The sequence below is a fragment of the Ranitomeya variabilis genome, chromosome 3 (genome assembly GCF_051348905.1).
Source record: "Ranitomeya variabilis isolate aRanVar5 chromosome 3, aRanVar5.hap1, whole genome shotgun sequence".
Classification (NCBI taxonomy): Eukaryota; Metazoa; Chordata; class Amphibia; order Anura; family Dendrobatidae; genus Ranitomeya; species Ranitomeya variabilis.
The window spans coordinates 667,871,733-667,896,017 of NC_135234.1; the positions used below are offsets into that span (position 1 = coordinate 667,871,733).

General features: G+C 44.6%; 1 protein-coding gene across 2 annotated transcripts in view; it reads left to right on the plus strand.

Annotated features, from left to right (window-relative positions):
* PPP1R1A (protein phosphatase 1 regulatory inhibitor subunit 1A) overlaps positions 1-24,285 on the plus strand; it is a 231,058-nt gene that overhangs the window by 197,258 nt on the left and 9,515 nt on the right. For both annotated transcript variants that reach the window (XM_077297902.1, XM_077297901.1), the window contains exon 5: positions 23,993-24,229. In XM_077297902.1, coding sequence (XP_077154017.1) covers positions 23,993-24,229 — 237 coding nt within the window. The remainder of the gene's footprint in view (positions 1-23,992; positions 24,230-24,285) is intronic.

Below are 24,285 nucleotides of genomic sequence, written 5' to 3' on the forward strand. Positions count from 1 at the left end.
CTGATTTGTTCTTTATCATCTATTACCGCGGATGCCTATGTCGACTCTGGTGCCGCTTTGAGTCTTATGGATTGGTCCTTTGCCAAACGCTGTGGGTATGATTTGGAGCCTCTTGAAACTCCTATACCCCTGAAGGGGATTGACTCCACCCCATTGGCTAGCAATAAACCACAATACTGGACACAAGTAACTATGCGGATTAATCCGGATCACCAGGAGATTATTCGCTTTCTTGTGCTGTATAACCTACATGATGTGTTGGTGCTTGGATTGCCATGGCTGCAATCTCATAACCCAGTCCTTGACTGGAAAGCTATGTCTGTGTTAAGCTAGGGATGTAAGGGGACGCATGGGGACGTACCTGTGGTTTCCATTTTATCATCTATTCCCTCTGAGATTCCTGAATTCTTGACTGAATATCGTGACGTTTTTGAAGAACCTAAGCTTGGTTCATTACCTCCGCACCGGGAGTGCGATTGTGCCATAGATTTGATTCCGGGTAGTAAATACCCTAAGGGTCGTTTATTTAATCTGTCTGTGCCTGAACATGCTGCTATGCGAGAATATATAAAGGAGTCCTTGGAAAAGGGACATATTCGTCCTTCGTCATCTCCCTTAGGAGCCGGTTTTTTCTTTGTGGCTAAGAAAGATGGCTCTTTGAGGCCGTGCATTGATTATCGGCTTTTGAATAAAATCACGGTTAAATATCAATATCCGTTGCCACTGCTGACTGATTTGTTTGCTCGCATAAAGGGGGCCAAGTGGTTCTCTAAGATTGATCTTCGTGGGGCGTATAATTTGGTGCGAATTAAGCAGGGGGATGAGTGGAAAACCGCATTTAATACGCCCGAGGGCCACTTTGAGTATTTGGTGATGCCTTTTGGTCTTTCAAATGCCCCTTCAGTCTTTCAGTCCTTTATGCATGACATTTTCCGTGATTATTTGGATAAATTTATGATCGTGTATCTGGATGATATTCTGATTTTTTCGGATGACTGGGACTCTCATGTCCAGCAGGTCAGGAGGGTTTTTCAGGTTTTGCGGTCTAATTCCTTGTGTGTGAAGGGTTCTAAGTGCGTTTTTGGGGTTCAAAAGATTTCCTTCTTGGGATACATTTTTTCCCCCTCTTCCATCGAGATGGATCCTGTCAAGGTTCGGGCTATTTGTGATTGGACGCAACCCTCTTCTCTTAAGAGTCTTCAGAAATTTTTGGGCTTTGCTAACTTTTATCGTCGATTTATTGCTGGTTTTTCTGATGTTGTTAAACCATTGACTGATTTGACTAAGAAGGGTGCTGATGTTGCTGATTGGTCCCCTGCTGCTGTGGAGGCCTTTCGGGAGCTTAAGCGCCGCTTTTCTTCCGCCCCTGTGTTGCGTCAGCCTGATGTTGCTCTTCCTTTTCAGGTTGAGGTCGACGCTTCTGAAATCGGAGCTGGGGCGGTTTTGTCGCAAAGAAGTTCCGACTGCTCCGTGATGAAACCTTGTGCTTTTTTTTCTCGTAAATTTTCGCCCGCCGAGCGGAATTATGATATTGGGAATCGGGAGCTTTTGGCCATGAAGTGGGCTTTTGAGGAGTGGCGTCATTGGCTTGAGGGGGCTAGACATCAGGTGGTGGTATTGACCGACCACAAAAATTTAATTTATCTTGAGTCCGCCAGACGCCTGAATCCTAGACAGGCGCGCTGGTCGTTGTTTTTCTCTCGGTTTAATTTTGTAGTGTCATACCTACCGGGTTCTAAGAATGTTAAGGCGGATGCCCTTTCTAGGAGTTTTGAGCCTGACTCCCCTGGTAATTCTGAACCTACAGGTATCCTTAAGGATGGAGTGATATTGTCTGCCGTTTCTCCAGACCTGCGGCGGGCCTTGCAGGATTTTCAGGTGGATAGACCTGATCGTTGCCCACCTGGTAGACTGTTTGTTCCTGATGATTGGACCAGTAAAGTCATTTCTGAGGTTCATTCTTCTGCGTTGGCAGGTCATCCTGGAATCTTTGGTACCAGGGATTTGGTGGCAAGGTCCTTCTGGTGGCCTTCCCTGTCACGAGATGTACGAGGCTTTGTGCAGTCTTGTGACGTTTGTGCTCGGGCCAAGCCTTGTTGTTCTCGGGCTAGTGGATTGTTGTTGCCCTTGCCTATCCCGAAGAGGCCTTGGACGCACATCTCGATGGATTTTATTTCGGATCTTCCTGTTTCTCAGAAGATGTCTGTCATCTGGGTGGTGTGTGACCGTTTCTCTAAGATGGTCCATTTGGTTCCCCTGCCTAAGTTGCCTTCTTCTTCCGAGTTGGTTCCTCTGTTTTTTCAAAATGTGGTTCGTTTGCATGGTATTCCGGAGAATATCGTTTCTGACAGAGGAACCCAATTCGTGTCTAGATTTTGGCGGGCATTCTGTGCTAGGATGGGCATAGATTTGTCTTTCTCGTCTGCTTTCCATCCTCAGACTAATGGCCAGACCGAGCGGACGAATCAGACTTTGGAGACATATTTGAGGTGTTTTGTGTCTGCAGATCAGGATGATTGGGTTGCTTTTTTGCCTTTAGCGGAGTTTGCCCTCAATAATCGGGCCAGCTCTGCCACCTTGGTGTCTCCTTTTTTCTGTAATTCGGGGTTTCATCCTCGATTTTCCTCCGGTCAGGTGGAATCTTCGGATTGTCCTGGAGTGGATGCTGTGGTGGAGAGGTTGCATCAGATTTGGGGGCAGGTGGTGGACAATTTGAAGTTGTCCCAGGAGAAGACTCAGCTTTTTGCCAACCGCCAGCGTCGGGTTGGTCCTCGGCTTTGTGTCGGGGACTTGGTGTGGTTGTCTTCTCGTTTTGTCCCTATGAGGGTTTCTTCTCCTAAGTTTAAGCCTCGGTTCATCGGCCCGTACAAGATATTGGAGATTCTTAACCCTGTGTCCTTCCGTTTGGACCTCCCTGCATCTTTTTCTATTCATAATGTTTTTCATCGGTCATTGTTGCGCAGGTATGAGGTACCGGTTGTGCCTTCCGTTGAGCCTCCTGCTCCGGTGTTGGTTGAGGGCGAGTTGGAGTACGTTGTGGAAAAAATCTTGGACTCCCGTGTTTCCAGACGGAAACTCCAGTATCTGGTCAAATGGAAGGGATACGGTCAGGAGGATAATTCTTGGGTGACTGCCTCTGATGTTCATGCCTCCGATCTGGTCCGTGCCTTTCATAGGGCTCATCCTGATCGCCCTGGTGGTTCTGGTGAGGGTTCGATGCCCCCTCCTTGAGGGGGGGTACTGTTGTGAAATTGGATTTTGGGCTCCCCCGGTGGCCACTGGTGGAATTGAACTTGTGTGCATCATCCCCTCTGTTCACCTGTTCCCATCAGGATGTGGGAGTCGCTATTTAACCTTGCTCCTCTGTCACTTCCATGCCGGTCAACATTGTAATCAGAAGCCTTTCTGTGCATGTTCCTGCTACCAGACAACTTCCAGCTAAGTCGGACTTTTGTCCTTGTTTGTTTTTTGCATTTTGTTCCAGTTCACAGCTGCAGTTTCGTTTCTGTGTCTGGAAAGCTCTTGTGATCTGAAATTGCCACTCTGATGTTATGAGTTAATACTAGAGTCTTAAAGTAATTTCAGGATGGTGTATTGATAGGGTTTTCAGCTGACCATGAAAGTACCCTTTCTGTCTTCCTGCTATCTAGTAAGCGGACCTCGATTTTGCTAAACCTATTTTCATACTACGTTTGTCATTTTCATCTTAAATCACCGCCAATATATGTGGGGGCCTCTGTCTGCCTTTCGGGGAAATTTCTCTAGAGGTGAGCCAGGACTATATTTTCCTCTGCCAGGATTAGTTAGTCCTCCGGCCGGCGCTGGGCGTCTAGGGATAATACGCAGGCTACGCTACCCGGCTACTGTTAGTTGTGCGGCAGGTTTAGTTCATGGTCAGTTTAAGTTTCCATCCTTCCAAGAGCTATTTCCTATGTATGCTGGGCTATGTTCTCTTGCCATTGAGAACCATAACAGTCCGTTATCTGGGTTGTGTGTGACCGCTTTTCTAAGATGGTTCATTTGGTGCCCTTGCCTAAGTTGCCCTCCTCCTCTGAGTTGGTTCCTTTGTTTTTTCAGAACGTGGTTCGTTTGCATGGGATTCCGGAGAACATCGTTTCTGACAGTTTGTGTCTAGATTTTGGCGGACGTTTTGTGCCAAGATGGGCATTGATTTGTCTTTCTCGTCTGCATTCCATCCTCAGACGAATGGCCAGACGGAGCGAACTAATCAGACCTTGGAAACTTATTTGAGGTGTTTTGTTTCTGCTGATCAGGATGACTGGGTTGCTTTTTTGCCACTGGCCGAATTTGCTCTTAATAATCGGGCTAGTTCGGCCACGTTGGTCTCTCCTTTTTTTTGTAATTCGGGGTTTCATCCTCGTTTTTCCTCTGGTCAGGTGGAGTCTTCGGATTGTCCTGGAGTGGACGTGGTGGTGGACAGGCTACATCACATTTGGAATCAGGTGGTGGACAATTTGAGGTTATCTCAGGAGAAGACTCAGCAGTTTGCTAATCGCCGTCGCCGCGTGGGTCCCCGACTTCTTGTTGGGGACTTGGTGTGGTTGTCTTCTCGTTTTGTCCCTATGAAGGTCTCTTCTCCTAAGTTCAAGCCTCGGTTCATCGGTCCTTATAGGATCTCGGAGATTCTTAACCCTGTATCTTTCCGTTTGGATCTCCCAGCATCGTTCGCTATTCATAATGTGTTCCATCGGTCGTTGTTGCGGAGGTATGAGGTGCCTGTTGTTCCTTCGGTCGAACCTCCTGCTCCGGTGCTGGTGGAGGGAGAATTGGAGTATGTTGTTGAAAAGATCTTGGATTCTCGTGTTTCCAGACGCAAACTCCAGTATTTGGTTAAGTGGAAGGGTTATGGTCAGGAGGACAATTCCTGGGTGGTCGCCTCCGATGTTCATGCGACTGATTTGGTCCGCGCCTTCCATAGGGCTCGCCCTGATCGCCCTGGGGGTTCTCGTGAGGGTTCGGTGACCCCTCCTCAAGGGGGGGGTACTGTTGTGGATTCTGTTTGCGGGCTCCCTCTGGTGGTTACTGCTGGTACTAGGTGACTTTGGTGGGTTGCGGCCTTTGGTTTCCATCTGTCCATCAGAGGCTGGGTGTTTCCTATTTTACCTGGCCTTTCTGTCATTTCCCTTGCCGGCTATCAATGTGTTCAGATGTGCTCTGTTTGGTTCCTGCCTACTTGCTCCCAGATCTTTCAGGATAAGCTAAGTGCTGATTTTCAGTTGTTTGGTTTTTTTGTCCAGCTTGCTTAGAATGTCTCTTTGTTAGCTGGTTGCTCTAGTGGACTGAGGTTCTCCCCATGTGCCATGAGTTGGCACATGGGTTCTTGTAATCTCAGGATGGTTTTTTTGATTAGGGTTTTTTGCTGACCGCTCAGTCCCCTTTTGTGTCATTCTGCTTTCTAGTTTTCAGCGGGCCTCTATTTGCTAAAGCTATATACATCATCTCTATGTGTGTGCCTTCCTCTCATTTCACCGTCAATACATGTGGGGGGCAACTATACCTTTGGGGTTAATTCCTCTGGAGGCAAGTGAGGTCTTTGTTTTCTCTGCAGTACTAGTTAGCTCTTAGGCTGGTGCGTGGCGTCTAGAACCAACGTAGGCACGCTCCCTGGCTATCTCTAGTTGCGTTTGTCAGGCATAGGGCAGCGGTCAGCCCAGGTTCCATCACCCTAGAGCTCGTCCGATATTTATTATACCTTGCTTATCCTGTGCTATCCCTAGCCATTGGGGATTCATGACAGTAGGGTCAGAATTTGGCGTAAACAACATGAAAGCATGGATCCATCCTGCCTTGTATGGAGCATCTTTGGGATGTGCAGCCGACAAATCTGCGGCAACTGTGTGATGCCATCATGTCAATATGGACCAAAATCTCTGAGGAATGCTTCCAGCACCTTGTTGAATCTATGCCACGAAGAATTGAGGCAGTTCTGAAGGCAAAAGGGGGTCCAACCCGTTACTAGCATGGTGTACCTAATAAAGTGGCCGGTGAGTGTATATTTTTACTTTATGGTATAAAGAAAATCACACAAACCCTTTATAATGCCCATTTAACTGCTCTGAACAAAATAGCTTTATTGCTGCTTAAAGTAAGTTGCTATGAGATATGCAATAAAGGCAAAACATAATTGCTTCACAGTTATAGAAAAATTGCAAAATAAATATTTAACAATTGTTTCTCCTGCTAAGATCTGAAGCGTGTAGATGCAATGAGAGTATTTTTCTCCAGTTAATTCCGAAGACCTGATGAAATTGTAACGTCGCCTATTACACCTGTAGTTTTACACAACCTCCCACTCACAAACAAGACATGATGGTGTCTGATGTACTAGAGCAGATTATAATGTACACTCGCACCCACGGATGAGCATAAAGTCTACGCACTCCGACAGCTATTCCCACATCACAGAAGCACGTCAGTCGTTTACACGTCATCATGCAGCAACCGGCGTAATGAGCCAATACTAGTCTAATGCATATTACCCTCATTATTTAGATAAAATCTGTTTTAGATTATTTCCGCTCAACCGCTATGAGCATGTGATGCTTGGGTGAGCTCCAGCATTGAAACGCAATCATTTACATAATCCTATTATTGGCTTAGTTATACAGGGACAATCATTACTGACTTCATTCAGATCAGATGCTTCTCCTATCCATCTGATACACAAATTGCAAAGTCTGGAACTTTTCTAGATCAATACTCAAGAGTTGTTCATGAATGTTACCCTGGCTGGACCAGCAGCTTATATGGCCGGCATCGGGGAACGACGCGCTACTGTGTTGCATGAGGGCTGATTGTTTGGTAGGTAAGACTTCAAGTCATGCACGCTGTATGCTACTACTAAGAATCAATTGTGTAGGAGTTCACAGAAATGTTGAGGAATTGTGATTCTGTTTAATAAATCAAAATATTCTAAATGTTATCAAAGGTGGAAGTTGGATGAAATTGATGAAATTGTATGAATGATTGCTTAAAGAGTTAGTCATTTCCGCATTGGTAATTGAGTGGGACAGGTGACATCATGTCTACTGATACCTAATGGACAGTGATGGGTGAATCAATTAGCAGGACTCCAGTCCATTGGCCAGGTCAGAAATCTATGTGGTCATAGGCACCGAATCACGGCACAACAATACCAGACCACCGGCCAATCACCCCACGGGTCCTGCAGTGCACGCTATATCACCAACGATATCACAAGTAAGTGCACGACAGCATTATTCAATAAGCTTAGGTGCACCTCATTGTTTCACATATATATTAAGTATATTTTGAAAGTGCACTATAACATATCTAACTAATATATACAGGTCCTTCTCAAAAAATTAGCATATAGTGTTAAATTTCATTATTTACCATAATGTAATGATTACAGTTAAACTTTCATATATTATAGATTCATTATCCACCAACTGAAATTTGTCAGGTCTTTTATTGTTTTAATACTGATGATTTTGGCCTACAACTTCTGATAACCCAAAAAACCTGTCTCAATAAATTAGCATATCAAGAAAAGGTTCTCTAAACGACCTATTACCCTAATCTTCTGAATCAACTAATTAACTCTAAACACATGCAAAAGATACCTGAGGCTTTTAAAAACTCCCTGCCTGGTTCATTACTCAAAACTCCCATCATGGGTAAGACTAGCGACCTGACAGATGTCAAGAAGGCCATCATTGACACCCTCAAGCAAGAGGGTAAGACCCAGAAAGAAATTTCTCAACAAATAGGCTGTTCCCAGAGTGCTGTATCAAGGCACCTCAATGGTAAGTCTGTTGGAAGGAAACAATGTGGCAGAAAACGCTGTACAACGAGAAGAGGTGACCGGACCCTGAGGAAGATTGTGGAGAAGGACCGATTCCAGACCTTGGGGAACCTGAGGAAGCAGTGGACTGAGTCTGGTGTGGAAACATCCAGAGCCACCGTGCACAGGCGTGTGCAGGAAATGGGCTACAGGTGCCGCATTCCCCAGGTAAAGCCACTTTTGAACCATAAACAGCGGCAGAAGCGCCTGACCTGGGCTACAGAGAAGCAGCACTGGACTGTTGCTAAGTGGTCCCAAGTACTTTTTTCTGATGAAAGCAAATTTTGCATGTCATTCGGAAATCAAGGTGCCAGAGTCTGGAGGAAGACTGGGGAGAAGGAAATGCCAAAATGCCTGAAGTCCAGTGTCAAGTACCCACAGTCAGTGGTGTGGGGTGCCATGTCAGCTGCTGGTGTTGGTCCACTGTGTTTCATCAAGGGCAGGGTCAATGCAGCTAGCTATCAGGAGATTTTGGAGCACTTCATGCTTCCTGGCACCTGCTCACAGTGCCAAAACCACTGGTAAATGGTTTACTGACCATGGTATAACTGTGCTCAATTGGCCTGCCAACTCTCCTGACCTGAACCCCATAGAGAATCTGTGGGATATTGTGAAGAGAAAGTTGAGAGGCGCAAGACCCAACACTCTGGATGAGCTTAAGGCCGCTATTGAAGCATCCTGGGCCTCCATAACATCTCAGCAGTGTCACAGGCTGATTGCCTCCATGCCACGCCGCATTGAAGCAGTCATTTCTGCCAAAGGATTCCCGACCAAGTATTGAGTGCATAACTGAACATTATTATTTGATGGTTTTTTTGTTTGTTATTAAAAAACACTTTTATTTGATTGGACGGGTGAAATATGCTAATTTATTGAGACAGGTTTTTGGGTTATCAGGAGTTGTATGCCAAAATCATCAGTATTAAAACAATAAAAGACCTGACAAATTTCAGTTGGTAGATAATGAATCTATAATATATGAAAGTTTAATTGTAATCATTACATTATGGTAAATAATGAAATTTAACACTATATGCTAATTTTTTGAGAAGGACCTGTACATTTCAGCAGCCCTACCAATCAGCTGAAATCCTCGATTGATCTACACACTCTGTACCACCATTAAAAATAAGTACAAGTAAACAATATTCCAATAGAGATTAAGAACACTCCATTTTGCATAATTTTGACTACAGCTCAGTTAGTGCGGTGATTATACCCAGAATTACTACTACACCAGACGACTTTTAACAGGTATTTACACAGAACCTGTTCTAATCACCAGCAGCTTCTGAACTTGTTCTGCCTACCCTCACGGTGACAAACGCCAGTGTAATTAATTAGTATATATATATATATATATATATATATATATATATACTGCTCAAAAAAATAAAGGGAACACTTGCACAACAGAATACAACTCCAAGTAAATCAAACTTCTGTGAAATCAAACTGTCCACTTGGGAAGCAACATTGATTGACAATCAATTTCAAATGGAAGAATTATTGGCAATTATCGAGACACACTCAATAAAGGAGTGGTTCTGCAGGTGGGGATCACAGACCACATCTCAGTACCAATGCTTTCTGGCTGATGTTTTGGTCACTTTTGAATATTGGTTGTGCTTTCACACTCATGGTAGTATGAGACTGACTCTACAACCCACACAAGTGGCTCAGGTAGTGCAGCTCATCCAAGATGGCACATCAATGCGAGCTGTGGCAAGAAGGTTTGCTGTGTCTATCAGCGTAGTGTCCAGAGGCTGGAGGCGCTACCAGGAGACAGGCCAGTACACCAGGAGATGTGGAGGGGGCCATAGGAGGGCAACAACCCAGCAGCAGGAACGGTACCTCTGCCTTTGTGCAAGGAGGAACAGGAGGAACACTGCCAGAGCCCTGCAAAATGATCTCCAGCAGGCCACAGATGTGCATGTGTTTGCACAAACGGTTAGAAACCGACTCCATGAAGATGGTCTGAGTGCCCGACGTCCACAGATGGGGGTTGTGCTCACAGCCCAACACCATGCAGGCTGCTTGGCATTTGCCACAGAACACCAGGATTGGCAAATTCACCACTGGCACTCTGTGCTCTTCACAGATGAAAGCAGGTTCGATACAGTTGAAAGAAATCATGAGACTGGGAGACTGGAAGCAACACGCTCCCTCTTTCATCATTCCCCCTCTGCGTCTAGTGTTAATTATGCAGACACTGACAGAGGGTGCAATGACGTCAATGATGCAGACACTGACAGCGGGCGCAATGAAGTCACTACATGGCGTCCGCTCTGCTGAGGTAAGTGGGCGCTCGTAGTATCGAGGGAACGAGGAGATGTGGTGAGTATTGTATATTTTTGTTATGGGGAGTGTACTATACTGTATGAAGGCCTATGGGGAGTGTATGATACTATATAGAGGCATATGGGGTGTGCATTATACTATATAGAGGTCTATGGGGAGTGCATTATACTGTATGGAGATCTTTGGGGAGTACATGATACTGTATAAAGCCCTATGGGGAGTGCGTTATACAATATAGAGGCCTATGGGGAGTGCATTCTACAGTATGGAGGACTTTAGGGAGTGCATTATACTATATAGAGGCCTATGGGGTGTGCATTATGCTATAGAGAGGCCTGATGGGAGTGCATTATACTGTATGGAGGCCTATGGGAAGTGCATTATACTGTGTGGATGTCTATGGAGAGTGCACTTTACTATAAGGCCTATGGGGAGTGCATTATACTATATATAGGACTATGGGCTGTGCATTATACTATAGGGAGGCATATGGGGACTGCATTATACTGTATGAAGACCTATGAGGAGTGCATTATACTATATGAAGGCCTGTGGAGAGTGCATTATACTGTATGGAGGCCTATTGGGAGTTCATTATACTGTATGGAAGCCTATATGAAGTGCATTATACTGTATAGAGAACTATGAGGAGTTTAGTATACTATAAGGAGTACTATGGGGTGCATTATACTATGTGGAGGCTATTTAGTGAGCCATCATTCAGTGAGGGGACCATCATGACCATCACACAGTGTGGAGATTACAGTGAGGGGGCCATCATACAGTGTGTGAGGTAATGTGGGGCCTTTGTACAGGGTGAGGAGCCATCATATAGAGTTGGAGCCATGAAACAGTTTGGGGGCTACTAAGGGGTCAATATACTGTCTGGGTGCATTATATTGTATATAGGAAAACATCATACTGTGTAGAGGGGAGTTGTACAAGGGGGTGACACTCAGGACATTATTAAATGTTAAGTGGACACTTATTGTTATAGGGGCACTCTGGTTATTGTGACTGTCAAAGGGGCACACAGAAGGCATTATTACTTTCTAGGGGGCAAAATGTGGGCACTGTTTTCTAGGACAATTGCACAGGGCATTAATATATTCTAGAAGGTTTTTTTTACAGTCTAGACGGCATACAGTAGGTGCAGTAATAGGGGCATATACAGCAGCAGCAGCTCAGTATTGTGGTATCAGTAGGATTAGGAGTTTGTGGAGGTTGGAGATAGATGGGGACAGTGCAGGAAATGTGAGGAGTCAAATGTGTCTATGCTGCAATCTCTGCAAACGAGTCCTGGCTGGAGAAGTTAGCAAAGTATAAGGATGGCTGACAGCACTCACTCATTTGGGCGCTCGTTCCATATCCAGGGAACCCTCCTGGGTAAAACTTCAGATTCTCACAAAGGAACAGCGCACCACCGGGTGTAGTAATCCAAAGAAATCTTTATTCAGCCATAAAGCATCAAAGCGACGTACACCCGGTGGTGCGCTGTTCCTTTGTGAGAATCTGGCTGGAGAAGTTGTCATGTTGCTCTGGACCGGATGAAAAAGATGGGAAAAGTGAGCCATTCCATCGGAAAGAACATCAGCTGTAAGTCAACATCTATAACTGTACTGTGATTTCTTATACGTTTTGTAGAACTGGTATCTACCACTATATGGTCACGGTATGGTAGTAATATTATTGTTGGTCTGGTATAGAGATTATTAGTAACAGCGCGGCCATCTGCTGAGGTTCTCCTACATCCACTATTAGATGGGTTAGCGGCCCACTCAGAAGTTTCTCCCCCTGAACCAAAACCAAAGCTGCGCCTCTAGATCAGACCCAGGATGGACTCCTGCGACATCCAATCTTATTGTCCTTTAATGGAATCCTTTGCTCTGCTATGCCATCTGTCAGATAGAAAATAAGAAAAAAAAGAACTGCGTGCAGATTATTTTTCTATTTAATAATTATGGAATCTGATGCACATGTGAACAGAGCCCAATAGGTATCAACATTTTTGCATGTCAAATTATTTAACAACTAGCTGAAGAGCCCGGCGTTGCCTGGGCATGGTAAATATCTGTGGTTAGTTATAGCACCTCACTTCTCTTATTTTCCCATCACGCCTCTCATTTTCCCCATCACATCTTTCATTTTCCCCCTCACATCTCTCATTTTCTCCCTCACACCTCTCATTTTCCCCCTCACTCCTCTTATTTTCCCCCTCACTCCACTCATTCCCCCCTAACACTTGTCATTTCGACCTCACATCTGTCATTTTCCGATCACTCCACTATTTTCCCTCACTCCTCTCATTTTGCACTCACACCTTTTCATTTTCACCTCACACCTCTCATTTTCACCTCAGTATATACATGTTTGTCATCTCCCTTATATATAGTATACACCTGTATGTCATCTCCTGTATATAGTATATACCTGTATGTCATCTCCCCTGTATATAGTATATACCTGCTGTGTGTCATCTCCTCCTATATATAGTATATACCTGTATGTAATCTCCTCCTGTATATAGTATATACCTGTGTCATCTCACCTATATATAGTGTATATCTGTGTGTCATCTCCTCCTGTATATAGTATATACCTGTATGTCATCTCCTCCTATACATAGCATATACCTATATGTCATCTCCTCCTGTATATACTATATACCTGTAGGTAATCTGCTCCTGTATATAGTATATACCTGTGTGTCATCTCCTCCTGTATATAGTATATACCTGTATGTCATCTCCTCCTGTATGTAGTATGTACCTGTATGTCATCTCCTCCTCTATATAGTATATACCTGTGTGTCATCTCTCCTGTATATAGTATATATCTGTGTGTCATCTCCTCCTGTATATAGTATATACCTGTGTGTCATCTCCCCTGTAAATAGTATATACCTGTGTGTCATCTCCTCCTGTATATAGTATATATCTGTATGTCATCTCCTCCTGTATTAGACCTCGTTCACACGTTATTTGGTCAGTATTTTTACCTCAGTATTTGTAAGCTAAATTGGCAGCCTGATAAATCCCCAGCCAACAGTAAACCCACCCCCTGGCATATATTATATATTATATTATATATTAGCTCACACATACACATAATAGACTGGTCATGTGACTGACAGCTGCCAGATTCCTATATGGTACATTTGTTGCTCTTGTAGTTTGTCTGCTTATTAATCAGATTTTTATTTTTGAAGGATACCAGACTTGTGTGTGTTTTAGGGCGAGTTTCGTGTGTCAAGTTGTGTGTGTTGAGTTGCGTGTGTCGACATGCATGTAGCGACTTTTGTGAGATGATTTTTGTGTGGCGACATGCGTGTAGCAACTTTTTGTGTGTCGAGTTGCATGTGACAGGTTAGTGTAGCAAGTTGTGTGCAGCAAGTTTTGCGCGTGGCGAGTTTTATGTGTGGTGCCTTTTGAGTATGTGCAAGTTTTGTGTGAGGCAACTTTTGCATGTGTTGCAACTATTGTGCATGTGGCAATTTTTCCGCGTGTGCAAGTTTTGGGCATGGCGAGTTTTGCGCGTGGCGAGTTTTATGTGTGGTGCCTTTTGAGTATGTGCAAGTTTTGTGTGAGGCAACTTTTGCATGTGTTGCAACTTTTGTGCATGTGGCAATTTTTCCGCGTGTGCAAGTTTTGCGTGTGGCGAGTTTTCCATGAGGTGAGTTTTGAACGTGTGGCAAGTTTTGCATGTGGAGAGTTTTGCGCATGGCAAGTTTTGAGCGGCGACTTTTGTGTTTCGACTTTTATGTGGCGAGGTTGGTGTATGTGTGGTGAAATGTGCGCTGAGGGTGGTATATGTGTTCGAGCACGTGGTAGTGTGTGGCGCATTTTGTGTGTGTGTTCATATCCCCGTGGTGGTGTGGTGAGTATCCCATGTCGGGGCCCCACCTTAGCAACTGTGCAGTATATACTCTTTGGCGCCATCGCTCTCATTCTTTAAAGGACCACTGTCACCCCCTCCAGCCGTTATAAACTAAAAGAGCCACCTTGTGCAGCAGTAATGCTGCAGTCTAACAAGGTGGCTCTTTTAGTTTTTGATTCATTTATTACCTCAATAAAGCATTTTAAAAATTGGCCACACATACCAGATATTGTACCAGGAGGCGGTCCGAAGCGTCCTGTATGAATCCCCCAACTGCCGTCACTCTTCTCTTCAGGGCCGATGGTACCCGCCCCCTTCGCGTTGTTGCTTCTTAAATCCGGCGCCTGCGCTGTGCGTGCCTGCCTGGGGCCTGCGCACTGTTCTTTGTCAGTCACATCTCAGATGCCGGGTGCCTGACTGCGCCTGTGCGGGCAGTGCGGCCACCCTGTTACTGAATCCCCGCCCCGCACTGTGTTATTCATTATGCACAGTGCGGGGCTGGCATTCCTGGGCATGCACACTGCGCTGTTCAGGCGCTCCCCCATCTCGGACGCTCTCCCATCTCTGACGCTCCCCCGCCTTCCCAGGAACCCCAGCCCCGCACTGTGCATAATGAATAACAGTGCGGGGCGGGGATTCAGTAACAGGGCGCAGTCAGGCACCCGGCATCTGAGATGTGACTGACAAAGAACACTGCGCAGGCCCCAGGCAGGCACGCACAGCGCAGGCGCCGGATTTAAGAAGCAACAACGCGAAGGGGGCGGGTACCATCGGCCCTGAAGAGAAGAGTGACGGCAGTTGGAAGATTGATAGAGGATGATTCGGACCGCCTCCAGGTACAATATCTGGTATGTGTGGCCAATTTTTAAAACGCTTTATTGAGGTAATAAATGAATCAAAAACTAAAAGAGCCACCTTGTTAGACTGCAGCATTACTGCTGCACAAGGTGGCTCTTTTAGTTTATAACGGCTGGGGGGGTGACAGTGGCCCTTTAATGATGAATGATCTTACCTCTTGTTATATTAACCCTTTCCTATGTAACCATATGTTGTTAGATCACTAATTTATATGCTGCCTTTCACCAGCTAGCACTGAGGAGCACTATGGATGGCACTGCAGAAGTATTGCAGCTGGTGATGATGGGTTATTTAGTCTGGCACCCAGAGGACAATGTGGCTGACTTTCAAATGGGACATGCAAACATCCATTTTTCACAGATGGCACCCAAATTCATTCCTATTATGACCTATGGGATTATTCACTGAGTCATGCATCAAACTCGCCAATGCAAGTCTATGGATCATCACTGACAGCACACATTGCCATCCATGTGCAATCCATATTTCACATTGCAATGTATTGATTTATTTATTCATTCATATAAAAAAAAAAAATCACTGAAGAAACACTGATGAAAACAACTGAAACATGCACCAAACAGTTAGCGGCACTGTGTGGAGGACATTGTGGTTGACATTGAAAGGCTAATCTCACACGAGTGTATAAATAAATGTACAGTTTTCACCTCCATTATCATCCCTATGGGATCTGTATAGGGTTAATTTTCTATGCATTAACAGTTGTTAAAATCTACAAGACCAAAAATCATCCAGAAAATTGGGAGAATTTTTTCTCACTTGTCATTCGTGTGCAATATGATTTTTTACTCAGCTATTAATCTTTTGCAGGATCATTTAGGCTATGCGCCCAAGCTGCGGATTCATGTGCGGATTTTTCCGCACCATTTTTGAAAAATCCGCAGGTAAAATACACTGCGTTTTACCTGCGGATTTACCGTGGATTTACCATGGATTTCCTGCGTTTTTGGTGTGGATTTCACCTGCGGTTTTACACCTTTGGATTCCTCTTGAGGAGCAGGTGTAAAACGCTTGCGGAATCCGCACAAAGAATTGACATGCTGCGGAAAATACAAGGCAACGTTTCTGCGCGGTATTTTCCTCACCATGGACACAGTTGATTTGGTTTTCCATAGGTTTACATGGTACTGTAAACCCCATGGAAAACTGCTGCGAATCCGCAGCGGCCAATCCGCTGCGGATCAGCAGGTAAATCCGCACCGTGTGCACATAGCCTTACAGTTTCCTATACTACAGAATTGTAATGTATCCGTAAAAATCGGATGCTATACTGATGGTCCATATGGCATGGGATTTGTTTTTTTTCTCACACTGTCTGATTTCAGAGTGTAATTGCAGCATGCTCAGTTTTTTTATCATGCCGAATACAGCTGAGAAAAAAATACGCAGATCTACACTGCTTTACTGAATAACATTGGTCCAAGTGCAATCCGATTGTTTATTGGATTGCACTCATCTGATTTATATGCTAGTATGAGCGAGCCCTGAGTGTTCTCCTTCTTTTCACGGCCAACATACAACCAAAAATACAGTTGAGTAAAGTTGTCCTAATCCGCACATGAACTAGCTGTTTTGAACAAGAAGTGGTTGATGTTCTTCAATCAATCGTAGGCGCGGTTGGCTCTATAGACTATACAGTGCATCTTACTGATAATGTAGAATGTTAGAATTCGCCTGGAGCTTTACAGGGAACCTGTCACCAGAAAAAAACAGTACTCATAGGGTTAATATGCAACTTAATAGCATTATTACAAGAGAAAAAATGAGCAAAAACCCTGCTGTAAATAAGTAAAAAACAAAAAGTGCATCTAAATAACACAAGAGTTTTTAGTAATACTGTTTTTGATCAAAAATAGCATAAAAGCCGTCCCACCACGTCAAGGTAACCCTGATCGGGACAGTCCTACACTGTCTAATATTAAAAACCTTACCATGTGTCAATGTTGAGAAAAAACCAATGAATTGCAAAAAAAACCTAAAAAATATTTTTTAATGACAATTATTAAAATAGGACTAGAAACCACACATCACAAACAACCAATGGCAGGGTACCCAAAAATAGGATCAGATAGTCGTTAAATACAGGTAATCACTAAAAAAGAAAAGGGCTAGGGAAGATAGAAGTGCCTCATCCTACTGAATTCCCTTCCTTGCAGCGGAGGTTGGCACCCTGGGATACGATATGGCGCCCCCGCTCAACGTAGACTGACCCTAAAGACCCTAAAAGGTATCCCTACCAAAGCTACCACCCAAAACACACCACAAAAAAAACACAAAATGAATAAATACACTAAAGTGCTGTAGCTGCTAATGGCTGTCAATGCAGAATGATGTTAGTGAGCCTTGTTCAATTCCATCTAAGGAACTATATGAGCTATGAGTGGTATCAAATCTAGAAGGATGAGTGATTTAGAAGGATGTAGAAAATAATATTCTTTTTTTAAAGATTGTTATTATTTATAAATACAGCAGTGAATAATCATAGAGCAAGATTGGTGTCTCCGTCAATAGCAAATTGTCTAGGATGGTAGAAGAAATATTGTCACTTAAACAGGAGACACATCTTGTATGATACTGTACACCAGTACTTTACCAGTAAATAAAGGCTATGATCACCTATTCAGAGATCAAACCTTATATTAGTAGCATAGGAAATATACACTCATCCTGGTAAAATTACCAGACCTAAGACGCTTGATCAACAAAACAAGTATCGGCATCACTGCCAGAATCATATGGGCATCATCGCCAGAAAAAAAAAACATTATTATGATGTTCCAATAGTTGCATGCACATGATGGCATAAATCTCGATAGTGGTGAAAATACAAAAACCTCAGATGCTTTGGCACCATAAAACATTGGCATCACCGCCAGAATCATGTAGGCATCATCGCCAGAAAAGAGCCATTATTCCCATATTCAGAAATCATATGTAAGGCTACGTTCACATTTGCGGTCAGCGCCGCAGCGTCGGGCGCCGCAGCGTCGCCGCATGCGTCATGCGCCCCTATATTTAACATGGGGGCGCATGGACATGCGTTGTGCTGCGTTTTGCGCCGCATGGCCGCAAGCGTTGGACGCAAGAAACGCTTCAAGTTGCATTTTTTTTGCGTCCAACTTTCGGCCAAAAAGGACGCATGCGGCGCAAAACGCAGCGTTTTAGCGTGCGTTTTGCCGCGTTTTTGTTTGCGTTGTGCGCTGCGGCGCCGACGCTGCGGCGCACAACGCAAATGTGAACATAGCCTAAGTGATGAATCACCACCAGAGATATATGGGCATCATCGCCAGAAATAAAATAATCTGTCAATATAGACAAATGATGGCATCACAGCCAGAAAAGTAATTTACTATATAATTGTCTAAGGGGTACTTCCGTCTGTCTGTCCCGGATATTCATTGGTCGCAGCCTCTGTCTGTCACAGAAATCCAACTCGCTGATTGGTCGTGGCAAAACAGCCACGACCAATCAGCGATGGGCACAGTCCGGCGCCAAAATGGCCGCTCCTTCCTCCCCGCAGTCAGTGCCCTCTCCATTATCCCCTCCAGTCAGCGCTCACACAGGGTTAATGGCAGCGCTAATGGACCGTGTTATGCCACGGTGTAATGCACTCCATTAACGCTTCTATTAACCCTGTGTGACCAAATTTTTACTATTGAGGCTGCCTATGCAGCATCAATAGTAAAAAGATCTAATGTTAAAAATAATAAAAAATAAAAAATCATTATATACTCACCTTCTGCCGCCTTTCCCTCTCCTGCGAGAAGGACCTGCCATGACGTCATGGTCACGTGACCGTGACGTCATCACAGGTCCTGCGCTCATATCAACCCTGCGGCAGGTTCCGGTGCTAAGGATGGTATGCGACAAGGACCTGCCATGACGTCACGGTCATGTGACCGCGACATCATCACAGGTCCTGCGAGAAGGACCTGCCATGATGTCACGGTCATGTGACCGTGACGTCATCACAGGTCCTGCGCTCATACCAACCCTGGGACCGGAAGCTGCCGTGTGCACCGCACACAGGGCCAGGACTTCAAAGGGCCTTCGGAAGGTGAGTATATGTCTATTTTTTATTTTAAGTCTGTATACTACGTGGCTCTGTGCTGTATACTACGTCGCTGTGCAATATACTATGTGGCTGGGCAATATACTACGTAGCTGGGCAATATACTACGTGGCTGGAGAATATACTACGTGGCTGGGCAATATACTACGTGGCTGGGCAATATACTACATGACTGGGCAATATACTACATGGCTGGGCAATATACTACATGGCTGGGCAATATACTACGTGGCTGGGCAATATACTACGTGACTGGGCAATATAATACATGGCTGGGCAATATACTACGTGGCTGGGCAATATACTACGTGGTTGGGCAATATACTACGTGACTGGGCAATATACTACGTGGCTGGGCAATATACTAAGTGGCTGGGCAATATACTACGTGGTTGGGCAATATACTACGTGGTTGGGCAATATACTACGTGGCTGGGCAATATACTACGTGACTGGGCAATATAATACGTGGCTGGGCTATATACTACGTGGCTGGGCTATATACTATGTGGCTGGGCAATATACTACGTGACTGGGCAATATACTACATGACTGGGCAATATACTATGTGGCTGGGCAATATACTACGTGACTGGGCAATATACTACGTGGCTGGGCAATATACTAAGTGGCTGGGCAATATATTAAATGGCTGGGCAACATACTATGTTGGCATGCATATTCTAGAATATCCGATGCGTTAGAATCGGGCCACCATCTAGTTCATTCATATATATATGAGGGCATAATCACCAAGCAATAGCATATGAATCAACTTAATAAGGGAGCCATGTAAAGATGTTCATGGCTAAAAAGGTGCAACATAAGCATAATGGCAGGCAGCCAATTCAGCAGCACAGGTGTGTAGTTACTATACACTTATCTTAGGGAAGCAGTGTCCCATCCCGACGCGTTTCTCCCCAAAGGAGATCCCAAGGTGTTCTTCAGGGGAATGCCAGTAATAGGCGACGGGCAGCAGAGTATGGAGACGCTGCACGAGGTCTATGTGTCAATGTTGACCTCAGTGTGAATAAGGGCAGACAACAAGACTGGGCCCAACAAAGTAGAACACCAGCCTGAGGGAGTTTTATATACAATCTCCAGCTCAGGAAAGGGTGGCAACACCCCAGCTTGCACAGAATGCAATACTACAAAGAAAAAAAAACACAAAAATTGAGCTTGACTAAAGTTGGTCCACTGCAGCTCATAAATGCATGTTCACATTGACCAAACATATAAAACCTACAAGAGAAAAAATGAGCAAAAACCCTGCTGTACATAAGTAAAAAGCAAAAAGAGCTCCCCCAAGCTGGTGTTCTACTGGTTGGGCCCAGTCCTGTTGTCTGCCCTTATTCACACTGAGGTCAACATTGACACATGGCTTTTCTAAAGACTCATTGCCAGTTATAGCAAACACTAGGTTGCAGTTGTTGCTGCTAAGGGTGGCACAACCAGTTATTAGGTTTAGTGGGCAATCACTTTTTCACCCAGGGCCCTGTAGGTTTGAATTTCTTTTTTCCTTAATAATAAAGACTTTCATTTAAAAACAGCATTTTGTGTTTACTTGTGTTACCTTTGTCTAATAATTACCGTATATACTCGAGTATAAGCCGAGATTTTCAGCCCAAATTTTTGGGCTGAAAGTGCCCCTCTCGGCTTATACTCGAGTCACGGTCGGCGGGTGAGGGGGAGAGGGCGCTGAGGCATACTTACCTGCTTCCGCGGCTCCTGGCGCTGTCCCTGCAGTCTCACGGTCTCCGGGTGCCGCAGCTCTTCCTCTGTCAGCGGTCACGTGGGACCGCTCATTAGAGAAATGAATAGGTGGCTCCGCCCCTATGGGAGTGGATCCCATAGGGGCGGAGCAGCCTATTCATTTCTCTAATCAGCGGTGCCGCTGACCGCTGACAGAGGAAGAGGCTGCGACACCGAAGACCAGCTGTCCGGGGGAAGGAGCGGGACGCCGGGAGCAGGTAAGTATGTCATATTCACCTGTCCTCGTTCCACACGCCGGGCGCCGCTCCATCTTCCCGGCGTCTCTCCGCACTGACTGTGCAGGTCAGAGGGCGCGATGACGCATATAGTGTGCGCGCCGCCCTCTGCCTGATCAGTCAGTGCGGAGAGACGCCGGGACGGGACGCTGAGGAGCTGCAAGCAAGAGAGGTGAGTATGTGGTTTATTATTTTTATTGCAGCAGCAGCAGCAATGGCACAGTTTTCTATGGCACATCTATGGGGCAGTAAGGAACGGTGCAGAGCACTATATGGCACAGCTATGGGGCAATTATGAACGGTGCAGAGCACTATATGGCACAGCTATGGGGCAATAAGGAACGGTGCAAAGCACTATATGGCATAGCTATGGGGCAATTATGAATGGTGCAGAACACTATATGGCACATCTTTCTATGGTACAACTATGGGGCAATTATGAACGGTGCAGAGCACTATATGGCACAGCTTTCTATGGTACAACTATGGGGCAATAATGAACGGTGCAGAGCACTATATGGCACAGCTATGGGGCAATAATGAACGGTGCAGAGCACTATATGGCACAGCTATGGGGCAATAATGAACGGTGCAGAGCACTATATGGCACAGCTATGGGGCAATAATGAACGGTGCAGAGCACTATATGGCACAGCTTTCTATGGCACAGCTATGGGGCAATAATGAACAGTGCAGAGCACTATATGGCACAGCTATGGGACAATAATGGTGCAGAGCACTATATGGCACAGCTATGGGGCAATTATGAACAGTGCAGAGCACTATATGGCACAGCTTTCTATGGTACAACTATGGGGCAATAATGAACGGTGCAGAGCACTATATGGCACAGCTATGGGGCAATTATGAACGGTGCAGAGCACTATATGGCACAGCTTTCTATGGTACAACTATGGGGCAATAATGAACGGTGCAGAGCACTATATGGCACAGCTATGGGGCCATAATGAACGGTATGGAGCATCTATTTTTATTTTTGAAATTTACCGGTAGCTGCTGCATTTTCCACCCTAGGCTTATACTCGAGTCAATAAGTTTTCCCAGTTTTTTGTGGCAAAATTAGGGGGGTCGGCTTATACTCGGGTCGGCTTATACTCGAGTATATACGGCATATTATCTTTAGCTTTTCTGAGCTGGAGATTGTATATAAGGCTCCCCCAGGCTGGTGTTCTACTGGTCGGGCCCAGTCCTGTTGTCTGCCCTTATTCACACTGAGGTCAACACTGACACATGGTAAGGTTTTTAATATTAGACAGTGTAGGACTGTCCCGATCAGAGTTACCTTGACGTGGTGGGATGGCTTTTTTTTTTTTTTTTTTTTTAAAAAAGCATTATTAATACTTGTTCTGATGTTAGGATCCCTTTAATGACTTATATAAATGCTCGGCTTTTTGTCTTTATCTGATCAAAGAATTATATGGTAACTTCTAAAGATCTAAAAATTTGAAATTGGATGAATTACTCAATTATAGTATTTTTGTAATATATGATTAATGTCATTCTCTTACATATTTCCTATAATCTTTGATTTATTTTATTTCAAAGACCCTACAGTCATATTGATAGGATATGCAAACCAAATGCTAGGACTCCTATTAGTTCCTAGAATGAATGGACCTCCAACATACTTGAGCACATTTTGTAATGAGCCAACATCCTAGCCCTGTTCTTATATGGTGAGTTCTCTATAGAGTGTCTGGTTGGGAGTACTGCTGTTAGAAGTTAGCACATTCTTAGGCTGCCGTCACACTAGCAGTATTTGGTCAGTATTTTACATCAGTATTTGTAAGCCAAAACCAGGAGTGGAACAAATAGAGGAAAAGTATAATAGAAACATATGCACCACTTCTGCATTTATCACCCACTCCTGGTTTTGGCTTACAAATACTGACCAAATACTGCTAGTGTGACAGCAGCCTTACATATCGAAGAAGTCGTAGGACTGCATAGGTGCTTGTTCCCCCAATAAAAAATGATAACATTTTTGTAGAAATTCGATGTGCCAGTCATGAAAAATCCAGAGTAAAAGCTTTATATTTATGAGGCTGGAAGAGCACTGGGGGCGTGTCCATGCACAAGGACTGCCTCTTCTAATTGTATGGACACGCCCCCAGTGCTCTTCCAGCCTGATTTTCTCATGGCTTCTGCTCTACATTTCTCATGACTGGAACATTGGATCTTTACCTAAAAATACAATTTTCATTAGGAGACAAGCGCCTACACAGTCATATCACTACCTCCATATGTAAGAATCTGCTGACAGGTTCCCTTTAAGAGCCACACAATTCCTTGTGAACTCAATCTAGGAGACCTCAGTGCTTAGGATGCAGAAGGATCTTTTGCTATAAGCTGGGACATTTTGTTTAATTGACACCAGCAAGCTTAACCTGTGGTGCACATTTCATGCAATCTGGAGTCTTAGAGAGCAGGGGTGAGTCTATAATGAGACAACTGGGGCGAGATGTCTTGGGCACTGGAATTTTAAGACAAAACCAGAGAACCAATTAAAAGATGCAAATGTTCATGCTGCAGTAACTTAACATAATTGTACAATTTAGATATCATTGACATTAGACACGGAGTAACTTTGTCAATAAATAACGTGATTTATACCAGAGTTTATAACCCAGAGCTGCGTTCAGATGGCGGCTGGTCGCAGATGAAAAATCTCTTAACAGTGCACTCTTGCTTTTGATGCATATATGTTATTTTGTAACATATCTAAATAAAAAGTGGTTTTATTTACTACTTGTGGCATAGTCTTCGCACTGGTGTCCTATCCCCTTGACCAAGGTCTGAGGGGTCTAGTTGTATTACTACGGGTATTAATGGGAATCTGTCAGCAGGTTTTTGCTATGTGATCTGAGGACAGCATGAGGTAGGGGTTAAAGCACTGAATCCTGCGATGTGTCACTTATCAAGCCTTGTGCTGCTGTTTACTTACAATTAAGGTTTTATCACCAGGTCCATAAAGAGGGACATCATCTACTATGATGTTTTAATGTTACTTTTTTGCTCTTTCCTCAGAACTCCAATTATTAGCAGAACATCACTTGTGCAAACAGAGCTCAGAAGAGGACGGTGCCCCGCAGAGTAAGAACAGCGCGGATAACAGACCAAACTTGGGGTGCTGTTGCCATGGTAACACAGCCACAATTCCAGCATCTCAGCAGATGAGCTCATGTAGCTGCTTCACACAGGATGGACAACAGGAGAAAAACTCGCTGGGGCGGAAACAGGATTGTCAGCCAGATTGCTCAAAAGGTAATCCGGACGGTCTCAGCACTGCACATTTGGGTAATCATGTTTATATTGTGTAC